Consider the following 24,986-nt stretch of genomic DNA (forward strand, 5'->3'; position numbering starts at 1 on the left):
TCCTGACCCGGACTTTACAGTAACTCTAACAACTGTGCGACAACTTTACCAGTGCACACAACTTTAGCTTGTTTTTCCTTAGTATAGTGCAAATATTGGTTAGCCTCTATTAACCACAAAATCAAATCTGGTGCTTTCAAAGAGCAAGCTCTTACCCCTGCTGCCTCCTTAACAGCAGCACTGCCATCACCAACATAGGTAGCCACAAGGAAAGAGCACGCTGCATGGGTGGGGGTGAGGGGGTTTGGGAGGGGGTTGAAGTCACAGTCTGTGTCCTCAGAGGGTTCCAGGAGAACGCAGGGTTGGTGGCTGCTGGGTTTCTGAGTGAAAACAGAGCATGTGTGCTCCTGGTCTATGAGTTCACACCTCGACTGACGTGATCTGGTTCATCTGGGCCCTCATGGACTGAATGCTGTTGAGGATCTTCTTCTGGTGGCCGGCCAATGTCACTCCCACTTTGAGGATGTCCCTAAAGAGAAACCTTTTGTCAGTTACACCACAGTATACCACAAGACTAACACTTGAAAACCTTCAAGACTTTGTGTTTTCTCTATGCTGAAATTTAAAGTCTTAATGACAATTACTGTGTGTTTTAAAATATGATGTTAGCTACAACACAGCAACTAGTGGATATTTGAGCTTTTTTATTATTAGTTTTACCTTTCCTTAGGGCACACTCACTCACACACCTAGATGATCCGTGTCCTGTGCTTTAGGGTGATTGTCCTTCCCTCCGACTAACCCACGACCCAGGCCCTCTTGTACTCACATTACTTGAAATGATCTGGGCCGCAGCTCGACTGATTCTTGCTTTTACGTCATCACCGCTCTGATATTTAGTTTTGTCTGACTGTTTTTAAATATTTTCATCTGACAAATTCTGCAAACACTCCACCTTGACCCGTTCGGCTGCAATCTTTTTAAATGTCCATCGCAAGGAACCTTCGCATATACACAGACATCAGGACTGCCGTCAATGCTCGTGCTAGTACACGTTCATCCTTGCTTTACTAAAGCCCACCTCTCTCAACCGGGCCGCAGCCAGCAAGCGTGCAGTGCCTGGGCGAGGAATAGTTGTACATACACTTGTCGAACAAGACTTTAGCCATGAATTGTGCTTGGGCATGGTACGAATGGACAGTGTGAGTTCACCTTATTTACAGTGTGGATATGTAAAAAGTATCTAACATACTCCATGGACATTTTAGACACCACATCAAAGCTGGTGAAGCCTTCGTTGGCAAAGTTCTCCTGGTACTGGCTCATCTTAATGGCATCCAGCCACTCATCCACTGCATTGAAAGAGGAAAAGTCTGGAGTGGTGCGATCAAGCAGAGGTAAGTGAACACTGGTGGACAGAAAGAAGACAAAAGAACAAAATAGCATGTTGATTTCTATCAGGTCATACATAATGTGAAGTGATGAAAGTCCTTTCCATGTCATACCTTGATGACAGTGGTGTCATGGCCTTGAGGCTGTTGGGGTTGCGGATCATCTTGTCCAGGCTGCTAACAATCTGGCTGAATTTGGGCCGGTTGTTGCGGTCTTTTTGCCAGCAATCCAGCATCAGCTGATGCAGTGCACTTGGACAATCCATAGGAGGTGGCAATCTGTAGTCCTGCTCTATAGCATTGATAACCTACAAGAATGTACATAAAAAACAATGTTGAGTCTCATAACTTGACTAGAGCTGGACTCAGTCCAGATATGTTTTCAACAGATGAGAAACATCAAAACTTCAAATGAAAGGAAATAAAACCGTTGATTGTTGCTTTCTATGAGATATTATAGCTTGTGTATCCTGTGACTTTAATATCTTACAAAACTAACATTTTGGTAAATGTGCTTGCTTCAGCCAGGCTGGTTTCTTTTCTGTGTGGTGCAGTCCCATGATTTATGTTCAAAATAGAGTTTATGACACACAACCAACTGGTAACTTTTTCTGAAACTAAAATGTCTCTGGTTTACATTTTACTTTACAGTTCCTTCTCATTCCAAGGGCTTCAAATACCCCTGATTTATTACGGCCATCTGCATTTGGCCCCTTTTAAACCAGTGATTGTCAACAGTGATATTAGACACTGAAAGCAAGTAGTCCAGGACTAAAAGTGCCAAACAAACACCGGACTCAAGCTGAAGTCTCTGTCCTCTGTCTGGTAACAACACCCACTGGGAGCTTTTCAGAAGCAGAGAGCCATCGTTGCACTTTACTCTGCAATTACTCAAGATCACAAAATCACGCGCAAAATGTGAAAGCATGTGATAATCTGTACATTTATGGACGTATAAAGAGAACAGTAAACAAATAGTTATAATAATAATTTTCCTGGGATTTTTCCTCGATTTGTGTGCTTCAACCATGAGTCAGTAGGCTCTGTAGTTGAATGTGTGTTTGCTGATGTAGTGATATGATATACCACTGGAAGTCTGCACAGGGTGTTTTATTATGAAAACTCAACAGATGCTCCATGCCTTTAAAAATGTCTGACTTCCTGTCTGGCTCAAGGTGCTCTGTGTCGCGTCATGCGGCTTCCGTCAAAAATAGACTTGGTGCGTATATTAAGCGAAGGGGAAAGCCACTTCTGGGATGCTTCTGAGACGTGCCGCTACATGCCTTGTGTCACAATCATTGACTAAAATAGCTGCAATTTGCTACGGTAGCCACTGAGCTGCTGAGTGTGGCACTTCTTCATCTGATGGAATTTTGGGGTCAGGAGATTGCAGTTTGGGTCCCATTAATGTCTCATGGCTCTTGTGTGTCACTGCAGTTACGTTGCAAACACACTTATTTTAACCTCACCCATGATCTTTTCCTAATCCTAACAAGGTACTTTTGTTACCTAAACCTAACTGTACATAGTATAATGAGAATTCACAACATGTAACTATTAACTATGTGTTTGTGTTTTCAAACAACAACCGTAGTTGAGCGATGTGTTTGACATGCACTCACTCAGGGCATTAACAAGTGATCAACAAAAGGGCAGTAGGTTATGAGTTGGGATGAGGACGGGTTGTTTACTTCTATACCTGGTTATCAACTAGATAGAATTTGTAAAAAAAAAAAAAATACAACATCCGGAATGGACGTGCGCAGCGTGCCTTTTCCACTCGACGTCTGTTGTAAAAAGGAGAAGATGGAAAAGAAAAAAACTTGTGTGGATTGTACAGCTTAAAGAAGGTAAGAACATAATATATTTATGTCTACAGTATGGTAATCCCTGTAAGAACATATCATGGGGTGTAAAGCAACCGAATTGTCATTGAAATTGGTTGAGGCAGGCTATTAATTAAATTCACGTTTTGTGTTCCGGTTTGGCTGAGATGGAGTAGGCGCGTGTCGAGTCTTGCTCCCGTAACTTTTTAGAATTTCACGCTTCAAGACCCTGAAAGTCACAACAAATAGTAATATTCATCTAGTTTGACAGACACACTACCAAAATAAGTTGACGTATGCGACCAGACAGACTGTAAAAGACCAGGGGGCGAAAGTTAGCCCCGTACAGAAGGCAGGTGGCGAGATTAGCATGGCGGCCATCGTTTGCCTTCTGGAAGAGCACCGCAAAGCCCTCTAGTGTGATTTCAAAGCCTCCATTTCAATGCCCGAAGCAAAGCTGGACCACGTCCACGCCACAGTGTCCGAACACGCTCAGAAGATAGGCTCCCTCGAGGTAAATGCAAATTTACAAGATGAGTGTCTGCTAACGCTGGAGGCCTCCTGTGCCATGTGAGCAGAGAGCAACGCTAAGCTGTTAGCTAAAGTCAGTGAACTGGAGTCCCAGAGCTGGCGGACCCTGGCCTACCCGAATGAGTGGAGGGGCCGCAGCCGACAGCTTTCTTTGCAGATCTGCTCGGAAAAGGTTTTGGCGAAGGCTTCCTGGAATCAAAATGTGACAGGGCTCACCACGCGCTATCCGAGAAACCGAAGCCAGGGCAAAGAGCACGGCCAGTCATTATCAGGCTGCACAGGTACCAGGTGATTATGGATGTGCACCGGAGGTGGTGGAACAACGCCAGAAATACTGAGAGATGATGTCGGAGCTTTACAACCTGGGCTTCAAACCTGCATTGCTATACCCTGCCTGGCTGGTCATCGTGATGAAGGGCGAAGGGAGGAAGAGACTCTCTTCAGTCACCAAGGCAAAAGCCTTCATAACATCCACCTGCACAGAAGAGATCTGATGACCGCGGAGGGTTGTTGATTTCACCGCTGACGAGCCACTGTCATACTATCTGGATAACCATGAGTTGATGTGGACCAACTGTATAGCTGTGCTTTAATAGCCCTGCACGGGCTGGAGTTTATTTTTGGCATTAGTAGTTACAGTCCTGACAGGCTGCTGATATTCTGTCTGTTAAAGAGTTTTGACCAGAAATCGCTAAATGGACATTTTTATCACACTATGTTGATTCTAGATCTGGTGTTTTCTGATATTTTTTTAAATCAAGTATTGCCTGCTTATACTATTATGTGAATTCAGATTACCTTTAACTCGTCTACATGTGATTTCAATTTGTTATTATATATTTTCTTTCCAGCTTTATTTTATTCTAAATTTTTATCACCCACCGCCACATGGTTATCTGAAGTATTCTTGCTTTCTGTTATTCATTTAGTCAAAGGGTTATATTGAAGCCTGACACTCTATTCAACTTATTTGATGTAGAGGAATACTTTCTCTTCCTTTTTTTTCTTTTCGTCAAACACTGTTAGTTAAGGGAGGAGACCACTGAAGCTCAGTTTAGCTGTTATCTGCGAGCTGGAGAGCTCAGGAATGTTTTTGTCATGAACTGTGCGGGGATTAACTCTGAGGAGTGGGACCCAAATGCAGACACGGACACTGAGTAAGAAGTAAATGAACGTTTAATCGAAAAACAAATAACAAACAATTTCCAGGGAAAGGGGAAAACAGGAACGGGGTCCGGGTGTAGATGACGAAGAACAAACGTGGGGATCAGGAGACAAACACGAACTGGCGGTGGACAAACAGGAACCTGGGAAACTAAAACAAAAGAAACAAAGAAACAGTTAACGAAAAACAGAGCAACACGGATATAGCAAACGAGCATGGGTAATTGGGTGCCATCCAAGAGAGACACGATACCACGTAAATGCGAAAACGGTCTGGCGCCGAATGCGAGCAACATCCGGCTTTTTATCCATCCAGCGCTGATGAGGTGATGAGCCACAGCTGGGCAGAACCACGCCTACCAGCAAGGACAGACAAACACAAAGGGAAAGACAAAAGCCGGGGAAAACAGACAGAGGGAGACAAACTCACACAAAAGGAAGAGGGAAGAGCCTGACACTACACTACCGACTACTTTAGGTCATGTAGTGTCGATCTAATTCATTATTATTGTTCCTATGGCTAATGCTGTAAAGACAGGTACTGGAGCGTGTCGGATTTCCTGGAATACTAAGGAAATGAACAACGCAAACAAAATCGAAAAGGTCCTGACACAGTTACAGCACCTTAAAGGGGATGTGATGTTTCTGCAGGAAACACATCTCAAATCAGCTGACACCTCACGTATTAAGAGGGTGTGGATGAGCCACTTATTACATTCCAAATTTACAGATAGAGTTAGAGGGGCAGCCATCATCATAAATAAAAGGGTCCTGTTTGAGCCAACAAATGTAATCCTAGATACCGAAGGTCGCTATGTCATAGTTTCAGGCACACTTCAGAACACACCAGTGGTCTTAGTTTCGGTTTATGCGCCCACCTGGGACGATGAAGAGTTTTTTACAAGGCTATTTGCAAAAGTCCCAAATGCTGACAGTCATCGCATTATCATCGGAGGGGACTTCAATCTGGTACAGGATGTGACTCTCGACAGATCTTCTCCTACACAAATTACACTATCCAAATCAGCTAGTGCTTCCAGACTGATCTCTAACATTCAACTACCGGACGGCAGCGACACTTCTGATCCAGTGATGATTAATAAGTCTTTTTCTGATTTCTACACTGCACTATATACTTCTGAATGCAGCCCAATTACTGCAGCGACCCCTAATCCCTTAGACTGTTTAACGTACCCTCAGATTGATATAAATATCTTTAGGGAACTCTGTAAACCCATCTCTCTGTTGGAGGTGCATGAAGCGATCAAGTCTATGCAAAACAGGAAATCTCCTGGTCCCGATTGTTTTACAGTCGAGTTCTTTAAGGTATACTCAACGCTATTAGCCCCCATCCTTGTGTAAATGTTCAGTGACTACCTTACTGAAGGCAGACTGCCAGCAACCTTGTATGAGGCATCTATTTCACTGCTCCTGAAGAAAGACAGGGATCCTACTTCATGTGGCAGCTACAGACGGGTCTCACTTTAAACGTAGATTGTAAGATCCTTGCTAAGGTCCTCACCATCCGCCTCCAAAGTGTGATGTCCTCAATAATTTCACTAGACCAGACAGGCTTCACATTAGGGAGACACACATTCTTCAACACTAGAAGGCTGCTCATCATATTCTCACCTGGGTCGGACACTCCTGAGGTCGTAGTGGCACTGGATGCAGAGAAAGCCTTCGACCGGGTGGAGTGGGGCTTTCTATTTTTCATTTTTGAGAAATATGGCATTGATTCTAATTTTATTTTTTGGGTTAAGCTACTGTATGTAACCCCCTCGGCTTTTGTATACACTAACAGTGTCTGTTTTTTAAGTCTGTTTTGTCTCACTGTACCTTAATTATCTACTTATGTTATATGTTAGTTAATTATCTAGTCATTTACTGTGACTATGTCTGACAAGAGTTGTTGGGAGGGATAGTGGGGTTCATGTTGGGTTTTTTGCTTTTTCCTTTTCACTTTAAAGCAGACGCTCGGACACGGTATGCAACTGTTGTACTTTTCTTTGCCTGTTTGCAAAAATTCAATAAAGAAATTTGAAAAATAAAATCCTGTTTGCTGGCAACAAGTGACAAAGTTATCCAATGACTCACATCTTGGTTGCTCCGCAAAATAATACGTGTTAAGCTAAAATAAATGTTTTTAAATTTATTAAGGTTCGCATTGAGACACACTTTGTCATGGCTTTTTAATAATTCAACTCCATGCCACGGGGCAGGTAAATGTTTGTCCTGATGTGCAATTATTTATAAATGATATAGCAAAACATTGTAGTAGCTATAAAAGGATAAATTATGACGGGAGCAAACGTTAGCACTAAACCAGTGATTTGTTGTGTGTCACACTGAAGTAGCTCCCCCGACGTTACAACTGTAGAAAATAGTTCCCCTCAGTCCCCACTCAGATCTCAGTTAGAAGCAGGCAGCCTGACTGATTTGATGGTGGTGCAAAGAGGGTGTGTGCTGAAAACAGTGATGAGGAGTTCTGGTTAGAGATGCAGACTGGATCGGATCGCCCCAGCTGTAGTTCTGATGAGTCATTAATGAGTGTTTCCTTTGTCAGAGTATTGCAAAGTTTTCAATTTGCAATGTTTTGAAATTCAATTAATATTAAAATGTATTTCTAAATATAACTTTGGCCTCTTTTTATAAGCTTGTATTGCTATATAATACTGTTATCTCAATGAAAAGTACTGAAACAGATGTATATGCAACAAAAAGAGGCGATTTATTATTTGGCCAGTAAAAAATGTACTTAGCAAAAAGTTAGTTTACAGCCCTGTAAACAGGCCAGATAAGGTCCATTCAGAAGACGCTTGAAGGAAATGATTCTCATTGCAGTGTGTGTGTGTGTGTGTGCTTGTGGCAGCTTTAAGTTGCGCTCGGTGCTCCCTCCTTGTTAAACACATAAGGAGTCTGCTGGTGCAGGGGACATTTAACATTTTTTTCAGGTGCATATTTTACAGCTCGTTTCACACATTCTGTGAGTAAGTTTTGACAGACAGTGTCAATGTGATGATGATGTGCTGTTAGGACACGATGTAACTCCTCTGTTCTGTTTACATTTTCAGTCTTGACTTCCTGCTAATCTCTAAATCAAACATTATGGGGATGAGAAATCCTCGTCACCGCCTGTAGTTCTCTATTATTGGTCGATCGGTAGGTTTTTAGGACGGTGCATGAGGTGGACTAGCCAATAGTGCGATTTGGAAAAAAACAAACTGATGCGTCTGTGCAAGAGCATAGAACAGCAGTGGATAGAATGTGCCCTACAGACGATACTATGATCTCTCTGTTTTGACAGATCGTCAGCACTTTTTGATCCTTCACCATCTAATATCATCGTCGCCCACCCCTACTTAATCCCTTTCCCACTTTCCAACTCATCATACTGCCTCAGTTGCTGTTTTTTGCATTTGCTACTCTTACTGATTCATACTTTGTCAGTCCTTCAAATGTTACACATTAGAATCCCATTCTAGGACTATTTATTGATCCAAATGTATGACAGTAATTCAGTTTAGCATCAGCATATAACTTTTTAGCAGGCTTTACTCACATCTTGGTTGCTCATGTCCCAGTAAGGCCTCTCTCCATATGACATCACCTCCCACATGACTATGCCATAGCTCCAGCAGTCACTGGAGGAGGTGAACTTCCTGTACTGAATGGCCTCTGGAGCTGTCCACCGGATTGGAATCTTCCCTCCCTTGAAAAATCAATTGTAAGGGTCGACAGTGACACAGTGCATAGGAAGACAAAGACAGGTATCACTTTTTAAAAAATATTTCCCTCCTGTTTTTTTTTTTAACTTCCCCGATGTTATTTTATTTAATTAATAATTTTATTCACAAAGTAATGAATTTTTAAAAATCTAATCCAGTTCCTTTCCTTGCTGACATCCATCGCAACAAACCCTGCCCTTTCCCTGTAGCATGAGAGGAGTCCCTACACATAAAACAAAGCACCAATGGGCTCCTTTCTTTTGGATTGACTTTGGTAATCCACTTGAATGGACTTTACTATGAGAGGAGCTGGTACAGGGGCCAGTAGATAAGTCTTTAAAATAATCTTTTAATAAACTCTTTGTTTTTTGTGTAGGGACTCTTCTCATGCTACTGCAGAGGTTTGGTGTGATTTTGAAGTAGTGGTATTTTGTATTAGTGGTTAAAAGCTGCTTTAATGTTTTAGCCATGTCCAACTGTAAGTGACTCTACGGGATTTCTCGTATAAACTAATAGTACACAAAAAAAACTTTCTCGATGGCTTATTTGATGTGTGCTTGTGTCGAAAAAGACCATTGGGATGATTTTACGCTGGAATTTCACTTAAAGTACTCCGGTAGTCTATGATGAAGACTCACAAGAGCACTGGTGTATGTGGGGTCTGACGTATCATCCTCAAGGAAGCGTGACAGGCCGAAGTCAGACACTTTGCACACCAGGTTGCTGTTGACCAGGATGTTCCTAGCTGCCAGGTCTCGATGGACATAGTTCATTTCACACAGGTACTTCATTCCTGCTGCTATTCCTCGCAGCATTCCCACCAGCTGGATCACTGTGAACTGCCCATCATTTTGCTGTCAGAAAAAAACCCATCAAATTAAAATTTGTTTTTGTGATGAATAATGTAAATGACTGAACATTGCATGTGATGGATGACAGGACTAATTCCTACAAATCAACCACATATGTCAGTGCTGGCTTAGGGTCAGATCTAAAGATTTCTCTTCTGTCTTCTCTGTAGTCATGTATGGATAATTCCATTGAAATTGATCTTCATGCTTCACTCTAGATTTTTTTCTAGACTTTCAGATTTGTTTCCAGTTTATGCATAGGGGTAAGTGGTTCTTTGAATGCTTCACGTCTGTGAGAAAGGGCCCTAAAACTTATCCCCCAGATGATGGGTGGCCTTTCATTGCCAAACCTGTCATGCTCTCATGGTTACATGCATACCTTCAAAGAGAGACAGACTCAGAAGTTAAGAGTAATCTTATTATATACAACAGTGTCAGGGTGTGGCATGATTTAACTAGATATATGAGAAGGAAAAATCTTATGTCTGATGAAGGGCTGGGGCCCGAAATGTTACAGCACAGTGTGATATAGCATTAAAACGCTATTGGGAGAAGACTCTGGTGTGCGGACTCATTGTTTATATCAAATAAAAATATACACTTTGCTCACCCTAGAATTAACACATAGTGGGCTTGACATATTTTCATTGTTAACTGGATATCATCATCGTCATCATCATAATAAATATTTTTATATTTTTACTGTTTTTGTTATTATTTCTTTACATGTTTGCTACCTGCTTATTTGCCATTATTAATATTGTTATTATTATTATTGTTATTATTATCATTATATCTGTATTTATGTGCTGTTGTGTTATTTGCTTGTTCTTGTCATGATTTGTATTGTTAAAATTCAATAAATAGTTTGTTTTTTAAACGGGCGAAACATTTTGTGATGTAACAGTAATAATAATGATAATAATTGTAACTGTGGAAGGACACAGAGCTGACCTCGGAGTAATATGGGCACGTAGGACAATTAGCAGAACTTCTTTCTCTAGTCTGTGCTTTACAGCAGGTGCAGTGCACTGCATAAGTAGGTTATGATTAGATGAGATTATTAATGGTGGCTGGGGGGCAACCTTGTCCTTAATCAGTGTATCCCCTTTACCCTGAGGAAGGAGTCGAGTGATCCGTTCTCCATGAACTCAGTGATAATCATCACAGGGCTGCTCTTGGTCACCACACCCTCGAGATGGATGATGTTGGGGTGGTCGAACTGACCCATGATGGATGCCTCGCTCAGGAAGTCCCGCCTCTGGCGTTCAGTGTAGCCTGCCTTCAGCGCCTTAATTGCCACCAGGATCTCTCTTTTCCCAGGCTGCCGGAGGTTGCCACTGCACACCTCCCCAAACTCACCTGACATGAAGATGAGAGAAGTCAGTGGAAATTGAATGACATTTTTAAAAACAACACTTTATAAATTAGGATAAGGAAATCTGCCTCAATTTAAGGACACTCGTAAAAAATATAGGCTAATTTCAATCTGAATTCATAATCAATGTTTGAAAACCACTTACTCATACCCAGAGCGCAGAGGAGAGGACTGGATATGCATGATACTCAGTTAAGGAGCACTCTGCAGGCAGCTGTTGAAATGCTGGATAATGCCCGGATAAGGCAGATGGCAGGATTCAGGAAAGTCTGGCCTGCCATTCCCCAATATTAAGCATGACTATACTGAGTCATTTCACCTCAACCACATTAGCTTGGTAACAGTGCAATACTTTTCCTTAATGTTTCCTGCATATGCGCTGCTATTTGTGCTCAATAATCACAACTTTTCCTTTGCTTATAAGGTTGTTTATTCCTTGGTTTAACAGACAGTTGTTGCATTTATTTCTTACTGGTGGCTGATCTGTTGCGGCCTAAAACAGTGTGACTGCATACCTGGGCAAACACAGTTCCTCGAAAGAGCACAGCTGATACACATCTAGTGTTGCACAGTAAAACGATACTAGAAAGGTTCTGCGGTATCCAGCCCCTAAAAAAGATACTTTTTCACGTTCTACCAGTATCTGTACTTTATGAACTTTGTGCGACACCGGGGTAGCGTCTCTGTCTGCAGCTTTGCCCTGCTTCATCACTGCCTGCAGCTAGAGAGGGCATAGTTTCATAGTGACAGACAGTCACAGAGAGAGACCTTCTATTAGCGAGACGAACATGGCTGACAGTAGCTTGAGTGCGCCTGCCGACCGTCCTATGTTTGTTGAAAAAGCAAACGTACGGAGCAAAATGTGGAAGTATTTCTGACCAACGACCAACTTGGAGAAACATCGAGCTGACAGAGAGCTGCAGGCTAGAGAGAGATAACATAACTATCTCCTGGATGTAACGTGATGTCAAGCAAGTGTTTATTTAGTGACAAGTGAACTTTTTTCACCCTCAGAGTTGATCAAGGCAATCAGGGGTAAAGCTAACTGTTTAACTGTCCGATAAGATTCACACATCTCTGTATGCAAACAGTTCACACTCGAGACATTAACTTTACCAGAACATGAGCTGGTGTTTACAAGTATGATCAACAACACACAACGTCACAAACCTTACATTGGCCAAAGAATTGTCCAGATAATAACATACATGTTCTTGTTTTCATATGTCCATGTCCTGTGACAAATCTTTTTTATTTTTTAAACAGCTGCATAATTATTTCATTGTTGTTGTTATAACAAGTTAAGTAGCTATAAAGTTCAGCAGCTTTAACAGAAATATGTTTTTATTCCGACTTTTTAGGTTTAACTGTTTTAGTTACTAAAAATAAATAAATCATTTTAAAGTTCCATATTCTGTTATCTAATATTTTATCCCATTACTTTTGATGATATTCTGGTTTTAGGCCATGGTATCGTTTCAGTATTGGTATCGAAATATTTTTGGCAGGTATCGTACCAAAGTCAGAATTTTACTATCGTGACAACACTATATACATCTGCATTCTCTCTAATCAATTGTTGAGGGGAGCCCGTCTCGCACACCGTCCTATCCTTAACCACCCGGCATAAATCCATAGTTCTTATTAATTAATTATTTAAATGATAAACAATCAACAAACCACTCAAAATTGACAAATAAATGTAGAATATCCAACAAATCACAGAATAAACTGTTTGCCTTCAATGGCCCCTAATAGCAATGTATGCATGACAATTACTTAATTAAACAGTAGTAACTTAGTACATTAAACATATAGAAATCCATAGATTCTTCAACGTACAATACCGTCAGTGGAAAAAACAATCCCAAAAAGTTTGTCCATGGAAAAGGAGCAGGGCAAGTTTGGTGATGGGCCTGCGGAGGGTGCTGGTCTAGGTCCAAACTTCTAGTGACCTTACAAGTCTTCTAGAATCTGGCAGGTTTTCCACGACTTGTCCCTTTCCACTTTTGTCATTCTTGTAGTTCTGGTAAGTATTCTTTGGTCCATCTTTAAACTTGAATTTTAAAATCCTTCAACTGAGTAAACTATTACATTAATCGGTGTCAACCCTTAATTAATAGTTTATTATTTTTCATAAGACTTTTATATTAGTTTTCACTTCCTTCATAACTCAAAGGTGGTTTCCCTGAAGAACTCTGGTTTAACTAGAGTAATTTTTATTATTTTTTGATAATTATTGGTGATAGATAATATTGATTAACGATAAGTTCAATCTCATAATCTGAGCATGAGTCAAGGCCCTACATTTAATTGGTTCTCTGTGTGAGGTTTTTAATAAATGTACATTTTTTTTTAATTTTTCTTTATTAATTTTCTTTGTCAAATATTTAATTTGATAGTCACACTTTTGATCCAATTAACCTAGAGTACCTACAAAGGCTTTAGGGGAACAACTCTAGCTTTTCCCATGAGGACGGCAAAGTGAATTTGATGTTGTTGGTTTTCGTTGCCCCCGTACTCTACAGGGGAATTGTTGGATCTATGTAAATCATAAATAAGTCATAGAGTGTGGACCTACTCTGTAAAGTGTCCTGAGATAACTTTAGTTATGATTTGGCACGATAAATAAAATTGAATTGAATTGAATTGAATTTGTTCATTATTCGCAGGTAAGAGACAGTGCCATATCCATTTTCGCTAGCATCAGCAAAGTAATGAGACTAGGTTTGCAAACCTATCAGGTTTAAGACATCTTCTAACCTTGTAGTCTGATAGAAGGCCCCAGTCAACTGATAGAATCCCCCGCCAAGTTTTTCTGGGAGATGGATCTTGAATCTGAATGAGTTTGTCTCAAGGCACCATTGTACACCTAGTGCTCTTGCGACAGGCAGAGTCTTGTTCAAAATCTAGATCCTTGACCTCTTTAGCTCGATGGTGAGGATGTTGCTCCAAATATGTGCGAAACCAACTTGTACTCCTCCATTTTATTTTCCACATTTCCATCAGGCCACCATAGAAACCGAAGGAGGTCAGCGTCTTTCATCGGCACTTTGATTTGATGGAACATTGCTTCAATATAACCCATAAAGGCGACGGGTTTCTGTCCAAATCTTGTAAGATCGCCAATGACACTACTGGTTAAGTCCAGACCTTGGAGTAGCTCGGCATTGAGACTCACACCTCGGTAAGTAGCACCACAATCAAATACTACCTTCAGTTTGAGTTTTTTAGGGTGGTACACCCCATGGTGTGGTATATACCAAACTCTCTTGCTCTGGCTTGCCTTAAGATTTTCCTCAGGTGACACCGGAACAGCAAACACTTTGTTCAAGATATTGGCCAAAACAATATTGTATTCCTCCCAAAATTTGTTATTCTTTGAGAACTTTCTCTTTAAGTTTTATGGCTCTTTGTACAGAAACTGAGTGGTTGTTGTGAAATGCAACTGCATACCTCGGCAAACACAGTTCCTCGAAATAGCAGAGCTGATATACAGTATATCTGAATTTTCTCTAATCAACTGTGGGGGGGGGGGGGGCCCGTCTCACACACCGTCCTATCCTTAACCACCCGGCATAAATCCATGATGATTATTGAAATGATACACTATCAACAAACCACTCAAAATTGACAAATAAAGGCAGAATATCCAACAAATAACAGAATCAACTTGGCTTCAACACTTGGCTAACTGATGAAATGATCAGGGTAATTCATTTATAATAAAATCTTAATCTCTCAATACTGTGCAAATATCACCAAGTACGATTTTAATTTTCATGTTTTTCATTTTTTGTGTGTAAAATCACTGCAGTGAACACAATTGTGACCTTAGACACAGAGTTCGCAGAGACACTGTGATGACTGCCACATACACTCTGCCTTCTCCTGTCAAATCTTCACCACCATGAATTGTGCAAATGAACTAAGGAAATAAAGCCAGTTACAGCTGGAATACTCTGTGTCCTTATTATGAGTCCTGCTCAGTAGTTAGAGTAGGCGCCCCATATATGACAGTAGCACATGAGGCCAAGCCCCCATTCCGGTGAAAAAAGAAGAAGAAGAAGAAGAAGAAAAAAACAGTGCCGGCTTTGACTGACGGTAAATACAAATCCCGCCATAATCTGTCCCGATTTCGCACTTCATCCTGATTTTACGTTAAGCCGCCTGGAAAGCTGTACAGTCCTGCGTATTGTTGCATGATGGATACACTGCAGGCTAATTTCTATGCATCAATATTCATGAGATGCTTTGCATTGACCATATATGGTTGACTGTAAAGGTGTAGAGAATGGGATATGAGGCTGATCCATGTGCATGCGATTCCAAGTTGATTGGGATTCATAAAAGCATTTATGAATCTTAATAATTTTTTGGTATACAAACATTTATTGATTTGTATGTGAGCTAATATTTAGTGTGGAAGCAAAAATGTATACTAGGCCCCAAAAGCCAGAATGAAATTCAAAGTAAACTAACAAACTAAACTAGTATTACTATCAGAGTTTTATATTATTTAATCTTCACAGGAATGATACATAAACTGTGATTTATCATGTGAGACAGTATTAGCAAATGTTGCATGGTTACGATAAGGTATGCCCTTAAGTTCCCTAAAATGTCTCCTTGGGAAAATCACTGTTCAATCATCACCTGTTTTCTCTGATACCTCACATCATACCTTTTTTCATTGACTGTTTTCCTTTACCTGCACCAATAACTTGTTCAATCTTGACACAGGAAATGTCAATCTCCTTGGCAAAATCTCTGACTGCTTCATTAGGGTCTTCATATGTGAAGGGGTCGATGTAGATCTTCATTCCTGGTGACACTTCAACAGAGAGACGGAAGAGAAAGCAGCTATACACTCAAAAAACTAATGTATAACAGTGTAGAGCAAAAAGATGCTGCATTTTTTACAATCACAAAATTGCCACATGTCAAATGTTCATCTTTCTGCTAATAACATAATGCGCAGTAAAAAGCGTTACTTACTGTGACCACTGGTGTAATGTTGGAGTTTGTCTGTGTACTCGGATTCTGGTCTATCGGAACTCCTCCTGCTGGAACAAAATTACAGAGGCTTGTATGACAAGAGTTCCATCTCCTGGAGGAGTCAGGTTAGCTTTGCCAGGCCTGTTTATATCAAATGCCCAGTCCATTGTCAACAAGATGGACAAACTCAGACTGAATCTCCACTCAAACAGGATAAGTAGCTGTGCTTTCTTCTTCCCCAAAGCCTGGCTGAATCCGAACATCCCAACGCTGCTATTGAGCTAGCAGGCCGGACTGTTTACCGAGCAGACTGAACAGCAAAGGGTAAAGACAGCAGTGTGTGCATATATATGTGTAACCCATAGAGACTTAGACTTCTCTTTACTGATCCCTTTGGGATGACTCCCGCAAGGTAATTGAATTTCTAGCAGCTTACAAAAACACAAGGGAGGTAAAATTACAGTATAGGATAACCAATAACCTCTTAGCTAAATAGATACAAAAAGTATACAGAACATACAGTAAACAGAAACTCTAAAATATATATGAGGTAGATGTAAGAATACAGGTCAAATAAAATTCACAGAAAAGGAAATCAGATAAGTTAAAGTTGGGAGTTTGGGGTCCCCTGCTTGAGCTGCTGCCCCTGCGACCCGTCCCTGGACAAGTGGTTGAAGATGAGTGATGAGTGAGTGCATTACTACGAGGTACAGGCTAAAATTAAACCTACAGCATGTATGCTAAATAACATAGGGCATTAATGCAACAGCCCGCGAGCCATCCCAAACATCATGTAACGTGTATTTCAGTATGACAGAAAAAAAAGGAAAGGTCAACTCATCAAAATGTTTGGATTTTGTTAATATATATGAATCAAAAATCACCTTGAATTAGTAGCTGTAACGTCCTGTAATGTCCTTGTGAATTCCTCCTTGTTTAGTTTTTCCTTGCAATGTTAAACAAAACTAAACCGTCTTTATTACCTATCTGATCCGTCGTTATAGCTTTGTTTGGGGAAGCCTGTGAATGTTTGTTTGGGGAAATGTGTCAGTCGCGTTTTGAACGTTGCTTGCTGCTACAGTAAACGCTGAATTGGAAGTATTGCCTCCCCTGCAGCCTTGATTTTATTCCCACTAAATTTCTTAAAGAGGTTTTTAACACAGCTTGACCCAGTAATTTATTAATTGTAAATAGTTCTTTAACCCATGGTGTTTTTCTCTTTGTTTTTAAGCATGCTGTGGTCCAACCTCTCTTAAAGAAAGCCAACCTAGACCCAGCTGATTTCAATCATTTTAGACCAATTTCAAAACTTCCCTTTTTATCAAAAGTTTTAGAAAAACTAGTTTCCTCCTAACACAAAATAATTTATTTGAGAAATTTCAATACGTTTTTAGAGTTTAACACAGCACTGAAACCTGAAGCCTGGTTGCTGTTTTAGACTATCTAACAGACGTGAACCACTGGATGGTCAACAACTTTCTCAAACTAAACAATTCCAAATCCAAAATAATACTGTCTAGGTTAGGTCAGGTTCTTTATTGTCCCCAAGGGGATTATCCTTTTCACCCAAGTCAGGTTTTTTTTCCCTGGCAGCATACATTAAAAAAAAACAGCACAGGCACAACACATAGAAATCATATACAGATAACCCTCTCCCCACAAATAACAAATAGACCCTCTTCCCACATATCCCCAGAACAACATATAGACATATAGACATTACAGAGCCATGATCTACATGTTTTTGTTTAGCGCTGTGACCGCTGAGGGGACAAGTTTTTTTTTAAATTAGCTTTCCTCGAGTCTAACACCCTGTATCTGCGGCCAGGTGGGAGGAGAGTGAAGTGTGAACAGGGTGAAGAAGCAGGGGGAACAGTACATGAGGATAGGTTGGATGATGCTTTTGTAGAGGAGTAGGAGTAGGTGGTCACAGACAGTGATTTAGGTTTGCGTATGATTCTAGAGTCTTTGCTGTGCACATTTTTGTGTGGTGATGACATGTTCGTTAAAGTTGATCTTGTTGTCTATGGAGAGTCCTAGGTATTTTAAATTACTGACCTGTTCAACTGGTTGTCCTTTGATTGATGTGTGACTGAGTTGGGTTGGTGATGAGGGATGATGATGTTGCTGTGCCTACTCTCATTGTCTGTGGTCTGTTGCTGAGGAAGTTGAATGTGGAGTGGAATAATGTCAAGGAGCTTCTTGATGAGCTGGTGCCTCTGGATTGTGTTGAATGCTGAGCTGAAGTCGACGAACAGGACTGATGCAACGTTGATTGGTGTCTGGAGATGGTGAAGGAGGGAGTGGAGGAGGCATGCCACTGCATCCTCTGTCCCCCGTTTCGGCCTGTATGCAAATTGATGAGGGTCCAGTGCAACAGGAAATGGTTGGGCTCTGACTGGTGGGGTTTCTTGGGTATTGGTGCAATGGTTTTCCAGAGGGTTGGAACTTTAGCTGTTCTGTAGGATTCACAGAAGATGGAGTGGAAGACTGAGGAGAGCTCCATGGCAAAAAACTTAAGCACCCTTGCCGGGATGCCATCTGGCCCGGTGCCTTGCCAATTTTGCACCTGGCCAGCTGCTGCTGTACATCTTGCAGACTGAAGGGTGGGTACTTGGGTTCTTCCAGGGGGAGCGCTTTGAGTAGCTCCTCACAGGAGGCTGTGTGATCCGGGGTGGCAAACCTGTGAAAGAAACTGTTCAGGGAGTTGGAAAAGTGTAGTGGGTCTGTATTTGTGAGATTGTGCTGTCTTGTTTGTTGTCATGTCAATATTTTTACGCTCTGGAAGGCTTGTTTTGTGTTTATGTTGTTATTTTGGCTTTAATAATGTCATTTTTTGTCTGTGTGTTGAGCACCTTGAGTGTGGCCCAGTCCTTTAGCTTGAATGCAATCTGTTTTTCCTTTATGGAGTGTTTGATGTGGGGGGTTATTCAGGGTTTGAAATTTGGATATTTTGTGACAATGTCCCAATCTGTGGAGGCAAGAGAGCCCTGTAATTATGTCATGGCATCCTCCTGTGCGCTGTACATGCTTGGTTTGATGCGTTTCAGTTCCGGTTTGTACTATGGAAGAAGGTGGATGATGTTGTTATCAGATGAGCCGAGTGGCGGCTAAGAGCGTGCACTGAAGGCGTTGGTGGAAAGAAGGCATGATATCCCTGAGTCTACAGTTGTTGAAATCACCCAGAATAAATGCTGGAGCCTCGGGGTAGACAGCTAGCATGGTGTTGGTGTTCTCGGCTACTAGCCCCACTGCTGCCTTAGCGTTAGCACTGGGTCGGATGTAAACACAGCTGATAATCAACGTGGGGAATTTCCTCAGGAGATAAAAGGGACGCAGGGTCACTGTCAGCATCTCCACGTCTGGTGTCCTTTTGTGGATCTTGATGTCATCACACTATCTGCTGTTAACTCAGATGCAGATCCCACCACCTCTCTCCTTACCAGACTGATGGGTCCTGTCAGCTCTTATGATGGAAAAGTGATCAAGACTGACCTCAGTCTCTGGAACTTCATCGTCAAGCCAGGTTTCGGTGAGGGTGATGATGCAGGCATCCATGTAGGCTCTCTCCACCAAGCACTTGGCGTGCAGCAGGTCTGTCTTGTTCTTCAGAGAGCGGACATTCAATAGTATGATGAAGAGAAGAGGAGGCCTGAAGTGACGCCTCCGGAGTCTGGTTCGCACAACCCCTCATCTGCCTCTACGTTTGAGTTTGATCTCCGGTGGAAGTGCAACTGGTGGTCCTTGGTTGCAGTTGGCGTAGGCCTAGAAATGTAGGAGATCTGCCCGGCTGTTGGTGAGTGATCCCTTTTTCCGGGCTAGTACCGCCAACGCCTGGTTTTTCAGGGTTTTCCATAGAATAACGAATGTGATGGCAAGTATTTTTTGTAGCTACGTGAATTAGTAACTATACGGACAGACAGATGTGGCGCCGTCATGAACACTGACTGACTGTGTGCAGGCACTCTCGTGACTCTAGCAGAGATTGCTGTTTAACCACCCAAACACCATCCCTAGCCCCAACAGTCTTGGTCCGTTATCCGGTAACATTAACCTCACTGCCAGAAACCTAGGTATCATCTTTGACTCAGACTTCACCTTCATCCCTCACATCAACAAAGTTGTTCAACCCTGCTTCCTCCACATCAGAACCATCTCCATATCTCCATCTCTCAATATTATATCCCAGTCTGATCTAGAAAAAGTAGTCCACGCCCTCATATTCTCCTCTTTAGATTACTGCAACTCCCTTCTATCCTGCATCAACCATAAATCCCTCTCCCGCCCCCAACCCTCCCTCACACAATGACCCCCACCCCCTCTCACACACACACGCCCTGTTGACTGTTATTTTATTGTATATATACACTGGAGATCAAAATTAGAACAAAGTTCCAGATCTCAATCCCATAGAGAATCTCTGGAAAATCCTTGGCAACAGAGTAATGTCTAAGAAACCCACTACAGTTACTGACTGTTGAAGAGACTGCAAGAAGAATGGACCAATATTAAACCAGAGCAGTGTGAGAAACTAGTGATGTCCTTTGGTGAGGGTAGACGGATCGCGACAGGAATAAGCATATGCAAAAGGGAACTTCCTGGCCAACAATTTTCTGGATACAGTCATGAACCATGACCAGAAGGCATTGGGCCAGTACCATAAGACATGAGTTAATGTGCCGTTGTCAGGGCACGTCCATCATCTGGGATCACTTTTAGGCGAAACTCTTTACAGTTTAGACCAATACATTCTCTTAATAATCGTTTCATTTTTCCTTTTTTCATTTTATATTAGGTAGGATGTTGGTCCATTATTCTTTCTGTAAATACCACTGCCATACCCCTCCACCCCATTACTTCCACTAGAAGTTGTAATTACCAATGTATAGGGAGGGATTTTAGAAAATATTAGAGGTCGTTTTCAGGAAAGGGTCAAAAGAATCTTTTCGGTCTCCTTCCAGACCCCCTTAAGGCATGACAACACAGGATAAGACTGAACACTTGAAGGCAGAGAGGCAGTGAGGAAAAAAAGTGTGCTTCCACACTGAACCAAGGGGGTGTCCGCTTTGGAGGGAGAGACCACTGTGCCATGTGTCATAGGCAAAAATCATAATGGTAATAAAGTAGTTTGGGCATTCCTAAGCCTCCCTGATCAACCCTTTTTTTTTTATTTGTTAAGGCTCACCTCAGCTCATTTACCATACCAAAGAAAAATACTACACAGCTGGTTAAACCTGTGAAAATACTTCACAAGAACTGGCACTGGCCATGCTTGCAATATATACTTGAACTAAAGCTAATCTAAAAAATAATCTTTAATTTTAAAAATAAATACTCCAACTCAACCTTGTCAAGGCATTTACAGTATCTAATGACAGGGCAGCAGTGGCAGCAACATTCCCCCTAACAAAACACATTACATCTATCAAATGTTGTTCAGTATGTGTGGAGTGGTTTATGTCGATGCCTAAACCTAACCATCTAGTTTGGTTGACTAAACCAAACTACAATAGTTTAGGATAAGTTTCATGCAGGATAAAAACCCAGGTCTTCTGAGTTCATGTCCAGTACTTAACCCCCTCACCCATAGTTACCTTCCATTATCCTGCATTTTGGTGGTAAGACACTAGTCAAAATGAAGATCAAGATCAAAGATTGGTGCGATCAGAATAAGGGTGCCAGAAGTAGGGCACTCCTTTGGGCTACTGGCCTGATTTGGCATCATAGCTGCATCCTATCGCAAAATGTCTATTTCACTGGTTCTCAAACTGTACCACTGGTGGTATTCAAGCTCAAGCTGGTGGTACTTGAAGGAATCTCCAACATAAAAAAAGGAAACATTATTTACTAAATTAATATAATACTAAGAACATACTTAAACTTCTAGGATCCTTGAAATGTAATTTAAATAAGTTTAGCATTTCCTGTCATATTTTTGTTTCTGGAAAGTTTCCAGCAATTTACCAACATTTTCTGTCCCTGTGCAACCCTAGCTGTGAAAGGTTACCGACAGTGTCTCAACCACATTTTAAGAATGCAAGGTAACTGCAAGGTAGGAAATCAGTGGCACCTCTTGGTATGTTTGATGAAATGGTTCAGTCATGTAATTAGAGCTGAATTACGAGCTATACTGTAAGGACAAGATAGTAAGCAGAGAGAAAAATGATTGGTTTGAAAACACTAACATGTCAGTTCTGATGCTAACCCTTCATACAGTGTGGCTGTGGCTGAAGACAGTCAACAATAAATAATCTTCTGATTAGGAATAAACTGCCATGCCTACAGCTGAATACTGTCGGCCTACGCTGCTGTATTTTAACATTGGTCTAAGTCAGGGGCACCCAATCCTGCTCCTGGAGAGTCTTAGGTTTCTCCCTGCTCCAACACACATGAGCCTAATGTGTCAGGTTGTTTGAGCAGGGAGAAACCTAAAACATGCAAGGCAGTAGCTCTCCAGGAGCAGGATTCGGCATCCCTGGTCTAAGTGGTACTTGAGAGAGCCTGATTTTAACCGAGGTGGTACGTCATATACAAAGTTTGAGAATCACTGGTCTACTTCATAAATGCAATACTTTGGTTTTTCCAATGTAGAGTAATATGGGCTAGACTAATGTTTACACTGAAGGACTTCTGACTCCGTTGACAAACTTTTGGCTTTTAGGGTGTGCATCTCCTCAGACCATTCCTAGGTATGACTATTGTTGAGATATTAATCCCTCTTCAGTCATCCAGACATTTTGTTTGGACTCATAGTGATGAAATTTCTGTTGAAGAGTCCCTATTATGCTTGTTTTCAGGGTGATATTTGTATTTTCGGGTCAGCTAGAATACATTTACATGCTTTGATCTTCAGAATACACGTTATATTTTTCATATTGTCCATTGTTGCAACACCTCTGTGTGAAACGCTCTTTCTGAGCTACTGCCCCCCTACTACAGTCTTTGTGAGGACATTTTAGGCAAAAATCCGGACAACCAAATACTTAAAACTAAGGTAATCCACTGGGTTTCCAGCTCCTCTGATGATGGTGTATATGACGGCTATTGTTGGTTCTTGCAGACCACAACAGAGCAGATAACAGGTCCTGGTTTCTAACCGCTAGTCTCTGTGCAGGCCCTCTGTTTTGAGGGCGTGTCAAACTAACAGCCGTGCATTGTTACTGAATGCTATAAAAGAGTTTCAGGCAGGTAAAGAGAAGTGCTGTCTGAGGGAGACACAACCATTGAGATTTTAAACTTTTTGACCTTTAACATGCACAAACAAACTATATACCATACTAAAGGCCAGGAACCCCCCCCCCCCCCCCCCCCCCCAAAAAAAAAGCACAATAGTGCTTCTTTAAAAATCACGCAATTAGAGGAGTATGTTGAATGTTGTACATGAAGGAGCCAGTGAACAGTTTGGGATAATTAGCAGATTAGTAACCAGTGGCGTGCACAGAAGGGCAGGGGGGAAAAGGAAAAAAAAGGGCTCATATAGCACGTCCTCGCCACTGAAAAGGGCACTTTAATGGCTGTTTTGGCTCACACCCCTCAACCCCCCCCCCTTCACACCAGTGTTTGTAACAGACTGCAACATGCATTATGTGTGTTTCATTTCAGAGTATTTACAGATAGTTGACCATGAAAGGCATTTGGTACTTCAATTGAAACACACATTATTATTTTGTTTCATGGCCTGTAACATTATGGCTCACCTGCGACAGACAATTATGAAGACAGTGATGGCGATGATGAAGACTACCCCTGCAGCAGCAGAACCGATGATGAGGGGGAGCTTCTCCTGGATACTGGAGTTATATTCATCTATAGATTAAAAAAAACAGGTAACCAAGACATGTTACTCATTTTCAAATACCGATGTGATTAATGGCTGGATTACCTTTTAGGAAGCCCCTGGGCAAACATTTGTGCAAATCTAGTTGAGCAGTAAATCTGAATGTCATTCCTACCTTCAGTCATGGTTTGGAAGTACATTTTGCCACTGAAGCGTCCGAATCCAGCAACAGTCCGAGCACGAACCTGAAAGACGTAGATAGTTCCAGGCTTCAAGCCTTGTATTACTGCAGTGTTGGTCTGACTTCTCGTTAGAGATGAGTTCCACTCTGCCTGGTTCTGAAACACATGTATCGCAAGTTATACTGTGGATCAGAAAATAATCAGACAAATGCTATTTGAGGTGCAAAGCATTTCAAACTACAAACTCACTACAGGAGTGACATTGTCAAATCAGGAGTCATGATGTTGAAATGAGACTGTAGACTGTGGAAGCCTTTTGAATTGTGACTGACTCTCCATTATCAGCATTGACAAACCTTCTCATAGTACTGCAGTTCATAGTCCAGGATCACGCCATTAGGCTGATCAGGCTGGGACCAAGACAGAGTGATGCTGTTAGGGGTTCTGCTGACTTGGTGGATGATGGACACTGCAGATGGTGCTGAGAACAAAACAAAGGGAAACAATGTTAAGAGGCTAAAGAGGATATTATGAAAGGCTAGTGAAAATTAAACTACCACTGAAATGATTACTGAAACTGTTAGACTAAGCCATGATCCCTCAAAGTGATGCTACAGTATGTCATGTGAAACATGCGTTAGCCTAACCAGCCTGGTTGGTGGTAATGTTGACAGACGTGAACTGTGGTGAATAAGGACTCTGGTCAGAAACTCCATTGACAGCTTGGATCTCAAAGGTGTACTGGGTGTGAGCCAGGAGGTCGCTGATGTGGACGCGGGTGTCAGTTAGTCCCAGCTGACGCGGGACAAACTTCACGTTGTCTCCACAGCGGGTGCAGCCACCCCGCCCACTGCCACAGCTCTTACATATGATGTTGTAGACGACATCTTCACGGCCGCCGCCGTCCTGTGGTGGGCTCCACTCCAGCCTCAGAGAGGTCTCATTCACTATGGAGATGACGTTTTGTGGAGTTGATGGAACAGCTGGAAGAGAAAAGGAGAAAATGAATTTCAGCCTATGTGCATGTTTTTAAGCTTATCATGGAACAAGAAAAAAACGACTAGAAACGACGGCAAAACAAAGTCAAGATTCTCACACTGTGCTGCAGCGCGTCTTTCAGTATAATGAAAGGCATTTTTTTAAGGAGTGTTTGAAAATATGAATATCAGAATACTAAAATTGAAACCTTGAATGAACAAATATCTGAATAGTTGTATATT

The 24,986-nt window shown here is 41.6% G+C and overlaps 1 protein-coding gene across 3 annotated transcripts in view; it reads right to left on the reverse strand.

Moving 5' to 3' along the window:
* Positions 1 to 360: 360 nt before the first annotated feature.
* The window catches only part of LOC310951301 (ephrin type-B receptor 2-like), a gene marked incomplete at both ends in the record, with an annotated part of 99,826 nt that continues 75,200 nt past the window's right edge, over positions 361 to 24,986 (reverse strand). For 2 of the 3 annotated variants that reach the window (XM_083919453.1, XM_083919451.1), the window contains 12 exons: positions 361 to 469; positions 1,193 to 1,348; positions 1,446 to 1,639; positions 8,415 to 8,564; positions 9,219 to 9,434; positions 10,546 to 10,793; positions 15,521 to 15,643; positions 15,808 to 15,872; positions 23,505 to 23,613; positions 23,760 to 23,922; positions 24,123 to 24,247; positions 24,414 to 24,749. In XM_083919453.1, coding sequence (XP_083775579.1) covers positions 361 to 469; positions 1,193 to 1,348; positions 1,446 to 1,639; positions 8,415 to 8,564; positions 9,219 to 9,434; positions 10,546 to 10,793; positions 15,521 to 15,643; positions 15,808 to 15,872; positions 23,505 to 23,613; positions 23,760 to 23,922; positions 24,123 to 24,247; positions 24,414 to 24,749 — 1,994 coding nt within the window. Of the gene's footprint in view, positions 470 to 1,192; positions 1,349 to 1,445; positions 1,640 to 8,414; positions 8,565 to 9,218; positions 9,435 to 10,545; positions 10,794 to 15,520; positions 15,644 to 15,807; positions 15,876 to 23,504; positions 23,614 to 23,759; positions 23,923 to 24,122; positions 24,248 to 24,413; positions 24,750 to 24,986 lie in introns of all 3 variants that reach the window. The other variant, XM_083919452.1, reaches the window with a different exon arrangement.

Source organism: Echiichthys vipera (genome assembly GCF_963691815.1).
Source record: "Echiichthys vipera genome assembly, chromosome: 9".
NCBI lineage: Eukaryota > Metazoa > Chordata > Actinopteri > Perciformes > Trachinidae > Echiichthys > Echiichthys vipera.